Genomic DNA, 12,036 nt, shown 5'->3' on the forward strand with positions numbered 1-12,036 from the left:
GAGGGTCCAATCCCTCTCGAGAGAAGTGGTTCCAGAGCCCTTGCTGTGCGTCGAAGTGAGTCCAACTATATCCAGCCGGAATTTCTCGACTTCGCGCACTAGCTCAGGCTCCTTCCCCCCCAGTGACGTGACGTTCCACGTCCCAAGAGCTAGCTTCTGTAGCCGAGGATCGGACCGCCAAGTGCCCTGCCTTCGGCTGTCACCCAGCTCACAATGCACCCAATGCACCCGACCTCTATGGCCCCTGGTATGGGTGGTGAGCCCATTGGAGGGGTGACCCACGTTGCCTCTTCGGGCTGTGCCCGGCCGGGCCCCATGGGAACAGGCCGGGCATATACATATATATATATATATATATATATATATATATATATATACATAAATACTTTTATGGGCTCCCCTAAAATTGGTCCTTGGGACTTGGAAATGTTCATAAAGATGTAAAAAAATTAGTCATATATGTATTTTTTGCATTACGCCTCAACTTTGAATTCAACTTTAAATCTACAAATGTGCCAATATAAAGGTCTAAAAAAATCTGTTTTATGTTTTATGCCCTTTTTGTCAAAGAAAACACAGAAGGTTTTTATGGCAAAAACACTATGGAATACTTTACCCCCACCCCAATAAAAAATTAAAATTTGAAGTAGATTATTCGATGTAAAGTAATTGGAGCCTTAAATAGGTCAATAATCCATGATTTTGATTTTTTTCTATTATACAACTATTGTTTGAAAAATAACACATTTGTGTTTCACTTTCAACATTCAAGTCTCTATCTATTAAGCAACTTTAGATTGTAGATTATACATTATCCCCCCCCCCCCCCCCCCCCCCCCCAAAAAAAATGTATGTGACGTAATTGCAGCATTGAATAGGTCAATCATCCATAATTAATGTGTAGTATTTTTACTACATACACTCCTGGCATTGCCTGGATGTAAAGACAGCAGGTGTATGCACTGTTTACTCCATTATGACTACTCTTCGCTGTATTTATTAACTATCCATAGTACTTAATGTTCATAATCGTCAACTTTATGTGTTACATTCTGATAAAAAAGCGATATATGTCTTGCGTACTCGATAACACTGCATGTAAAAACTGTCGATTCGCCTTTTTGTTTAACCCTCTGCGCTTGCCGTAGTGCTTTATATAACCACTTCCTACCGGAAGTACAACCCCTTTTTTCTCCCTCTCTTAGCTTGTCCGGTGAGCCTCACATTCCCACACCAACAACATTGCACATAATCATCATCCATCGTCTTTAAACGCTAACAATTACATCATATTCTCACCGACGTATCTTAACACTCTTTTTTAGCCACACGTTGATCAAACTATTTGTTATATTATTCGTTTGTGTGCAGTGTTTTTAATCGTCTCGCTAACTTTGAGTCTGTGCTCTTCCGCAGCGTTCAGTCCGCTGACTCGGCATCATGGTAAGAACAAAGTTGCCCTTTTACTGAATATAACGTGTTAAATTGTTTGCTGTTTTGCCTACGGCGAACGTAATTTTGAGTTAAAAGTGGTGCTGAGGAACATTCTAGGCTTAATGCTAACGTTAGCCGAGTTAGCATTAGCACGGTGACCCGCTAGAGTTTATTTTTATTTATCTCCTTCATTGATGTGCATTATGAACGATACACTATTATACCTCAATTATTCAATTTAAATTCACACAACAGTGCCTGTGAAGGAGCAGGATGAAATAAAATATTATAGTTTCCTGCCCCCTTTGACATACCGTATTTACTTGATTGATTAATAGCCGGCGGCTAATTTAAAACCTCTTTTCACTCCTGCGCTTAATCAAAGCATGCGGTAAAGGTAAGCAGGCGCTAATAACGTTAAAACCCCTTCTCAAGCTGCGCTTACCAATGGCAAGTACTAAAAAAATGAGTATGATAAAACAAAATGAAATAAAAAACAATTCTGTGGCAGCGGCGCGGTGGTTGTGGACCGTTGCTCTACAGCAGCGGTGGGCATTACGTCGTTTGCGATCGACTGGTCGATCTCGGAGGGTGTGTCAGTCGATCTCAAGCCAGGCATTAAAAAATAGACGTAAAAATGAGCAATCATCAATCATACCAAGACTTCACTTTCGTCAGTTGTTTGACATTCTCGGCACCCGAGGATCTTGTGAGATGACGCTGGCTGCTGCAAGCTCATATTTAAGAAAAAAATCACTAACAGGGCGGACGCAGAGAAACACATTTTATTTCTATAGACTCCGTACCTACTGTAAAAACTCTAAAGACCGACAGCACAGTTCCTGTCTTCACCATAAAAGACCTGTTTCATCCTGCCTGTGCTAACAAAATAGGAGTCTCAGAAAGCTAGCAAGCTACGGAGTTTGATGCCAATGTATTTCTCCCCCGCCCTCAGCGACCGCTTTCTCACTTGCTTGCCCACCTGCACACTCACTGACGTCACTCACCTGCTGCCACACATTAAAGGGCCACACACATATGCTACTCTCATAACAAAGTGTTTAAAAACGAGTATGCAAGTTGGACAAATGAGATGCCAAATCCAACCACTTTCATGTGGTATTGGACAGAAAGGATGACTTTTTTTTTTTCCTCCATTTGAAAATGCGGACGTTATCAGCACCACTGTCTAATTCCAATGAATGCAAGTCATCAGAATCAAATACACCAACTTATATTCTTGTCTTCATGAAAGAAAGGAATTTATGTGTGTTAAACATGCTTGTATTACCATTAAACACCATTAACTTAACAAAAATGTCTCTTTCATAATTAAATAAATAAATATAAATTATAAATAGGAATGAGGTAGATCTCCTCGACTTGGTCAATTGAAAAGTAGCTCGCCTGCAGAAAAAGTGTGGTAGCGCCCCTGCTCTACAGCATGTCATCGTGCCCACTTTTTACGCCATGCTATCTGCGTGCCAGCCGGACGGATGCATTTAGCCGCTTCTCATATGTGATTGCAATGCATACTTGGTCAACAGCCATACCTTTTACACTGATGATTGTGATATAAACAACTTTAACACCCTTAATAATATGCGCCAAACTTAGTGAACTCACACCAAACACATTTCTGGAGAACATTGGCTTTTTTACACATAAACGCAACATAAGAATTACCCATAATGCTGTGCATCCATGACGCTTGGCTATATTTTACACACGCCTCCCACCTCAAACAACGCACAGAGGGGGGAGGGGGGTGTTGCTAGCGGGTGTATAATATAGCCAAGAGTCATGGATGCACAGCACTATGGGTAATTCTTATGTTGCGTTTATAATGTGTTAGAGTCAATTTTCTCCAGAAATGTGTTTGGTGTGGGTTCACAGAGTGTGGCGCATATTAAGAGTGTTAAAGTTGTTTTATATCACAACCATTAGTGTGATCTGTATGGCTGTGGAACAAGACCCCAGGTTTACACATAGTAAAAGCAAAAATAAACTCCTCCGACCATTTTGAAAAAGACAGGGAATCGTCACGAATTTGACCCGGCGGTAAAAGTAAGCATGCGCTTATTATTTTGGGCAGCGAGTTTGTCCCGGCAGTAGTTCAAGGCAGGCGTATATTACATGCCCGGCGGTCATTCAAGGAAATACTGTAATACATTATTTTACTTCATGAATATCATTTAAAACAATACATATATCCAAATGTAATGAAACAATAAAAAATAAACACACGAAAAACACAACAAGTGCAAAAACTTCATAAAGTATAAACCAAACAGAGTAAATAATAATAATACTACACACCTCATGGAAAGATACAGAGCAAATACAAAACCAGACTAAAAAGCAAGTCAAATAATAAATAAAAAGCACAATGTAAAAACTTATGGTTGTCCATATGATCTTATTGTTTTATCTTTTATATATTTTTTCAATTGGAATATGTTTTTACAGGTTGTTACCTCATTGTAACGAGAATTCCACAATTTTACCTCCACCACTGATGTACACATTTGTTTTAAAGTTGTCCTTGAGTATTGCTGTTTGAAATGACTTTTTATTCTATGCTCTGTATTCTCAGAAGTGATGACAAACAGTTTTTTGTAAATTTGCTGGCAATGTTTTACTTCTAGCCTTAAACATGACACACAATGTCTGTAGCTTTACTAGCTCCTGAAGTTTCAATAGTCCAGAGTTAATAATATGTTAGTGTGTTCTAAATAATCTACTTTGTGAATAATCCTTATAGCTCTTTTCTGTAGTTTATACAATGCCTTTACGTTAATCTTATGTGTTCTTCCACACAGAAGCTGATATATGGCAATATAAGTGCACAATACAATTATACGCATTGCCCTATAATATAAAATTACTCTTAGACATCTTTCTTCGTACATGTGCAATATGAGATTTGCATGTCAGACCGTCATCCTGTATCACTCCTAAAAATCTAAGTTCAGAAACCCTTTCAATATCAACTCCATCTATTGACAGATTGACGCTGTCCTCCCTTTTCCTCTTACCAAAAATCATAAACTTTGTATTTTTTTTTTACATTTAATGATAATTTGTCGACATCCAACCATCTTTTAAGTTTAATCATTTCCTGTTCAATAAGGATTGATAATGCTTTTAAGTCATGTCCCGAACTATAACATTTGGTGTCGTCCGCAAATAAGAAAAATTTCAATAAATTTGATACCTCACATATATCGTTAATATACAAAATAAACAATTTAGGTCCCAAAACCGAACCTTGTGGAATTCCACATTCAATCCTCATTTGTTCAGATGTATTACCCAAAAAATCCACAAAGTCTTGTCTATTATCTAAATAACTTTTTAGCCAGTCTAAAACTACTCCTCACAGTCTGCTTGCTAACGTGTATTTACCGACATAACATCACTTAAACGGGTTATAAGATACCCTTTGAGGTCTTATTATTCGAGGAAATAATAGAAACCTTTAGTTAATAACTGCCATCTTGCTAGTTTTGACAACATAGCACCATTGAATAGGAATGCTATGTTATTAAATTAATTTACAGTTTGATCATACATACCTTGTAAGGACGATTTTAGTGATATCGCTGTCATGTCCCTGAGGTAAAATTTAAGTTCTGGGCTATTACAACTTTTTAAAGTAAAACATCCATCCATCTTCTTCCGCTTATCAGAGGTCAGGCCGCGGGGGCAACAGCCTAAGCAGGGAAGGCAAGACTTCCCTCTCTCCAGCCACTTCGTCCAGCGCTTCCCGGGGGATCCCGAGGCGTTCCCAGGCCAGCCGGGAGACATAGTCTTCCCAATGTGTCCTGGGTCTTCCCCGTGGCCTCCTGCCGGTTGGACGTGCCCTAAACACCTCCCTAGGGAGGCGTTCGGGTGGCATCCTGACCAGATGCCTGAACCCCCTCATCTGGCTCCTCTCCATGTGGAGGAGCAGCGGCTTTACTTTGAGCTCCTCTCAGATGGCAGAGCTTCTCACCCTATCTCTAAGGGAGAGACCCACCACCCGGCGGAGGAAACTTATTTCGGCCGCTTGTACCCGTGATCCTATCCTTTCGGTCATAACCCAAAGCTCATGACCATAGGTGAGGATGGGAACGTAGATCGCCGGTAAATTGAAAGCTTTGCCTTCCGGCTCAGCTCCTTCTTCACCACAACGGATCGATACAAAGTCCGCATTACTGAAGACGCCGCACCGATCCGCTTGTCGATCTCACCATCCACTCTTCCTCCGCTCGTGAACAAGACTCCTAAGTACTTGAACTCCTCCACTTGGGGCAGGGTCTCCTCCCCAACCCGGAGATGGCACTCCATCCCTTTTCTGGGCGAGAACCATGGACTCGTACTTGGAGGTGCTGATTCTCATTCCGGTCGCTTCACACTCGGCTGCGAACCGATCCAGTGGGAGCTCGAGTAAAACAATTTTGGACAATATATATATATATATATTTATATTTCATTATATTTGTTTATATTTAAATATGATTGGAAAAAACGAATGGGTGTTCATTGTTGTACTATTTTTTTTTTAAAACATTGTATTTGGATACTTGTAAAATTAATTTCAAAATATAACATGGAACAATAGGTAAATGTGATCAGTTGGAAAACTACAATGAACATTTGGATAAAATTAACACTGAATCACAGACGATGTTTTGCTGTCATTTGTATTAGACTATTTAGTACAGGCCTGGGCAATTATTTTGCTTCTGGAGAGGACCAGATTAGAGAACAAAATGTGTCTAGGGGCAGGTATAACTCAGTTTAGGAACACTAATACAAAACTTCACTAAATGCTAAAAACGTTATGACAAACGTAATGGAATTTGAAACAATTTTTACTGAATGACACCCAGAAAGTATATGACAATATAGAATGTGAGGTATACAGTATTATAACTATGAAGGATAAAAAACTGAATATTGACAATATATGAACGTCACACCCCCTTTCCATCAACATTTTACAATCAAGCGAAACGCAACAAACAGTAAAATATAAATGTGAAGGGTAGAAACCCCCCACCTTACTATCTGACGTATCGCTAAGCTTTAGAACTTTGTTGCAAAAATCTCCTTCCGCTTCTGTCCCTGACTCCCACATTATAGGCTGGCTGTTGTGGAAACGCTCCCCACCCACACTGCTTGGTGCCTCGTCTGAGCTGCTGTGACTTACATTACCATAGTAACTAATTAGATTACCATAGTAACTAGTATATTATATAAAAACACAGATCCTAACCATTTAAATACTTAATAGTTTGTGTTACAGTCATTAGAAAACATTACTGCACATCATAATGGCAGCTACGCTTTCCATCATACAGATCTAAAAAAATTATTTGGGAATATCTGTCAGGCCGGATTGGAAAGTTTAACAGGCCACATGTGGCCCCCAGGCCTTAGTATGCCCAGGTCTGCTTTAGAACAGCTCAAAGGAATTCACCAAACTAACTTGAAATAATTGGAAAAACTCAGAAAGCACATGTCCAGTGTTTACTAAATAATGGGCAAGAGCCAATCAGAACACAGGCTGGTGGTCACGTGACCTAATGGCCACATTGAATTAATGAAATTGGCTGGGCAAATTTAATAGACCAGAATTAACAACCACGCTATGTTTAAATACAAAGTAATAGAAACAAAGCACGTTTACGTTGTAATTTTTATTAATTTAGTGATAAAAAAATTAGAGTAAACGTGGCTTGTTGACTTGAGTCGCATTACAAGCAACCAAGCAAGTGTGCAATTTAAAAAATACTTGGCAGACTCACAAGTAAATGTCTAACTTGTTTTATTGGGATTCCAATGAATCAATTTATTCACCTTTAAATGTTATTAGTTTGAACTTAGAAAATGCTGTCAAAGGAATTGTGGGTTGGCCGAAACTGGGATGTATTCTACGTGTCGGTGTTAAAAACAAAGCATTTAAATTGTGAAAACAGCAGATCATGTGTGAGACATGCTGGGTGACCACTGGCCATACCTCCATCCTACATCTCAGTGCTGATCTGCCTCTGATGCATTTCACACCTTTGCAACAACCAATTGTGGATGATCATGGGATTGTCACAGAAAACCCAGTTCCACCATTAAGTGTGGCATTAACAGCTGGTTTGTGTTGATGCGAGGTAGTAATATGTCATTGTTTGTTTGTAGCCTCGCAAGATTGAAGAAATCAAAGATTTCCTGCTGACGGCCAGGAGGAAGGATGCCAAGTGTAAGTAGTCATGTAATTGGACTATCATCCATTTGAAGTCTTGTTACTACTCGAACTTGTTTGGAGCTTGGTGGCAGTCCTGCTGTTATGAGGCCATTGTGAGCATGAAAACATGTGAAAACAAGACCATTGTGTGTGTGTGCAGCCGTGAAGATCAAGAAGAACAAGGACAACGTAAAGTTCAAGGTGCGCTGCAGCAGGTACCTGTACACCCTGGTCATCACTGACAAGGAGAAGGCAGAGAAGCTCAAGCAGTCACTTCCTCCAGGTGAGTTGTGCTCGCTACATGCACCTGACACCTTTCTTAAGAACTGATTGTACTTTATGGTTCTTACACTAATTTTGACTTGTCAAGTTGCATTTAATGATATCAAGTCAATGCACCATTTGTTGTTGGCTTATGTCCTTTTTTAATCTTACAATAGAATTAAAAATACTTTTTGCCGCTTATGTTTTTTTCAAGGTCTGTAATTGTATTCATTGCAATGATTTTACACAAGTATATGTGTATATTGTCCTTTAACATTGACATTTTTTTTAAAAATAATTCCAAAAAATATTAAATGTTACGACAAATGTTTTTTTTCTTCACTATCTAATAAAATTACAACTGCATTTGCTGCTTGTTACTATTTACTTAAAGGCCTACTGAAAGCCACTACTACCGACCACTCGGTCAGATAGTTTATATATCAATCATGAAATATTAACATTGCAACACATGCCAATACGCCCGCTTTAGTTTACTAAATTACAATTTCCCGCAGAGTTTCTTGTTGGAAACGTCGCAGAATGATGTGACGTCTCAGGTTGTAGCGGACATATTAGCCCAGCACTACTTACGGCTAAAAGTCGTTTCTTTTCATCGCATAATTACACAGTAATTTAGACATCTGTGTTGCTGAATATTTTGCAATTTGTTCAATTAATAATGGAGACGTCAAAGAAGAATGCTGTTGGTGGAAAGCGGTGGATTGCAGCTGCCTTTAGCAACCGAGACACAGCCAGTGTTTCTTTGTTTGTTGCGAAGCTTTAACACAGAGCGGTCAAGCGAACATGTTTCTGTACGTCAACCAGCATGTTTTTGGGAAAATTGTGATATTAATCTTACCGGAGACAATAGTGGATTATGCGTCATCCTGCAGTAGCTGTCAAAAAGGGCAGCTGTGATCTTGGCTCCTCAGCTTCTCTCTGAGACACTGGCGTTCACCGCAGCCATCTGACTTTGAGGTATGTTTTTACTATCTAACTAAAACACTATTAAAACAATAAGCAGATAAGGGATCGTCCGGAATTATCCTAGTAAATGTGTCTAATTACATCTGAAACGCTCACACTGCCGCTTCCTGAACTGTTGCTTTTTATTTTATATATTTTTTAGTCCTTCACTATAAATAGCCTCATCCACGAATCTTTCATCCTCGCTCAAATTAATGGGGAAATTGTCACTTTCTCGGTCCGAATTGCTCTTACTTCTGGTGGCCATGATTGTAAACAATGTGAGGAGCCCTCACGCCGGTGACGTCACGCACACATACTTCGGTACAGGCAAGGCTTTTTTATTAGCGACCAAAAGTTGCTAACTTTATCGTCTATGTTCTCTACTAAATCATTTCAGTCAAAATATGGCAATATTGCGAAATGATCAAGTATGACACAGAATGGACCTGCTAGTCCTGTTTAAATAAGAAAATCTCATTTCAGTAGGCCTTTAACAAACAGTACTAGAGTTAACTAACAGTACTAGAGTTGTTGAAAGTTACAGTAAAATGCTGCACTGTCATTTAATTGTACAGTTTAATTGGTAGCTTGCTTTGAAATCATTGCTGAAGCAGATATGTTTGGTGTTTGTATGTAAACAAACATTGTTTAGAAAAATGTTACAATATTGGATAACTGATTAAAGGATGTCATTTCATGCAGTATATGTTATTTTGTCAAAGTGGAAAAGATTGCACATTTTTAAGATAAAGTAGTTTACTAACATTATTTCCAAGCGTGATATAAAATGATGTGGAGTTAAAAGATGTGTTTGTCCTTGCAGGTCTGGCTGTCAAGGAGCTGAAGTAAACTTGCCATGTAAAGAGAATTGTAATAAAAATTGGAAAACAATCAGTTGTGTTGACTGAAATCTACAAGTTTGGTAAACCTCACGCTGATTATTTCATGAAACACTTTAGTCTGTTAAAGTTTTAAATATAAAATGTTTTCTTGTTAATTAATGATATTGAAGCTGCTTTCCAACTCTTGATTATTTTAAATGTTTTGAAAGAGAAACTCACTAAAGAGGTGACAATAAAGCAGTCTGACAACTTAAACAAACTTTAATGATCTACAAGGGAAATTGTTTGAAATCTGGACCATTGTCAAATGTTACTGTACAATGTATCTCCATTTATAAATTGCTCCATCCAAAATAAAATGTAGTATTCAGTACTATAAGTATTTCAAACTTCAACGTTTACAGAAAACTTGCCGCTCTATATTTTATTCATGTATGATATACCTACTCGGTGGCCTTGTGGTTAGGTCATACCAAAGACTATAAAAACGGGAGCCATTACCTCCCTGCTTGGCACTCAACATCAAGGGTTGGAATTAGGGCTTAAATTGGCAAAATGATTCCCGAGCGTGGCCACTGTTGCTGCTCACTGCTCCACTCACCTCCTAGGGGGTGGTCGGCAACCTGCGGCTCTTTAGCGCCGCCCTAGTGGCTCTGGAGCGTTTTCAAAAATGTATGAAAAATGGAAACATGAAGGGAAAAAATAAATATACATTTTTGGTTTTCATGTTTCTGTAGGAGGACAAACATGACACAAACCTCCCTAATTGTTATAAAGCACACTGTTTTTATTTAACATGCTTCATTGATTCGAGTATTTGGCGAGCGCAATGTTCTACTAATTTTGTCGGTCCTTGAACTCACCTTAGTTTGTTTGAATGTACAACTTTTCTCTGACTTTCTAAGACGTGTTTTATGCCACTTCTTTTTCCGTCTCATTTTGACCACCAAACTTTTAATGCTGTGCATGAATGCACAAAGGTGAGTTTTGTTGACGTTATTGACTTATGTGGAGTGCTGATCAGACATTTTTGGTCATGCTAACATGCTATTTATGCTACCTATATGTACATATTGCATCATTATGCCTTATTTGTTGCTATATTTGATCTCATTTAGCTTTAAGTCCTCTTAATTCACTTTATATCTCATGACACGCTATCTGTAAGTTAAATGGCTTTTATTTTTATGCGGCTCAAGACATACCGTATTTCCTTGAATTGTCGCAGGGCATATAGTATGTATGCACCTGTCTTGAATTACTGCCGGGTCAAATTTCGCTTCGCAAAATAATTAGCCCATGCCTAGTATTAACCGCCGGGTCAAACTTGTGACGTCACGAGTGACACTTCACCTGTCATCATTTTAAAAATGGAGGAGGCTGAGTTCTATACCGGTAAATTGAAATCGCATAAAGGGAAGAAGATTAAGATCTATTCAGTAGGATTTAAAGGCCTACTGAAAGCCACTACTACCCACCACGCAGTCTGATAGTTTATATATCAATGATGAAATATTAACATTGCAACACATGCCAATACGGCCTTTTTAGTTTACTTAATTACAATTTTTAAATTTCCCGCAGAGTTTCTTGTTGAAAACGTTGCGGAATGATGACGCGTGTTTGTGACGTCTCGGGTTGTAGCGGACATATTAGCCAAGCTCCACTTACGGCTAAAAGTCGTCTCTTTTCATCGCATAATTACACAGTAAAATAGACCCGTGCTGCTGAATCTTTTGCAATTTGTTCAATTAATAATGGAGACGTCAAAGAAGAATGCTGTTGGTGGATTGCAGCTGCCTTTAGCAACCGAAACACAGCCGGTGTTTCTTTTTGTTGTGAAGCTTTAACACAGAGCGGTCAAGCGAACATGTTTCTCTACGTCAACCAGCATGTTTTTGGGAAAATTGTGATATTTATCTTACCGGAGACAATAGTGGATTATGCGACCTACTCCTGCAGCTCAAAAAGGCAGCTGTGATCTTGGCTCCTCTCAGAGACACTGGCGTTCACCGCAGCCATCCGACTTTCAAGTATGACTATAATCTCACTAAAACACTATTAAAACAAGCCGGTGTTTCTTTGTTTGTTGCGAAGCTTTAACACAGAGCGGTCAAGCGAACATGTTTCTCCACGTCAACCAGCATGTTTTTGGGGTAAATTGTGATATTAAGTCGGCTCTTACAGGAGACGGTGGATTATGCGACCTACTCCTGCAGCTCAAAAAGGCAGCTGTGATCTTGGCTTCTCTCAGAGACACTGGCGTTCACCGCAGCCATCCGACTTTCAAGTATGACT

At 39.1% G+C, this 12,036-nt stretch overlaps 1 protein-coding gene across 1 annotated transcript; it reads left to right on the forward strand.

Annotated features, from left to right (window-relative positions):
- Window positions 1–1,229: 1,229 nt before the first annotated feature.
- Window positions 1,230–9,787, forward strand: rpl38 (ribosomal protein L38). Its single transcript, XM_061907684.1, has 4 exons — window positions 1,230–1,443; window positions 7,615–7,675; window positions 7,821–7,943; window positions 9,720–9,787. Exons 1-4 carry the CDS (start codon window positions 1,441–1,443, stop codon window positions 9,743–9,745), a joined length of 213 nt encoding a protein of 70 aa, XP_061763668.1. The 5' UTR covers window positions 1,230–1,440; the 3' UTR covers window positions 9,746–9,787.
- Window positions 9,788–12,036: the final 2,249 nt, after the last annotated feature.

This window comes from Nerophis ophidion, linkage group LG08 (genome assembly GCF_033978795.1).
Source record: "Nerophis ophidion isolate RoL-2023_Sa linkage group LG08, RoL_Noph_v1.0, whole genome shotgun sequence".
Taxonomy (NCBI): domain Eukaryota; kingdom Metazoa; phylum Chordata; class Actinopteri; order Syngnathiformes; family Syngnathidae; genus Nerophis; species Nerophis ophidion.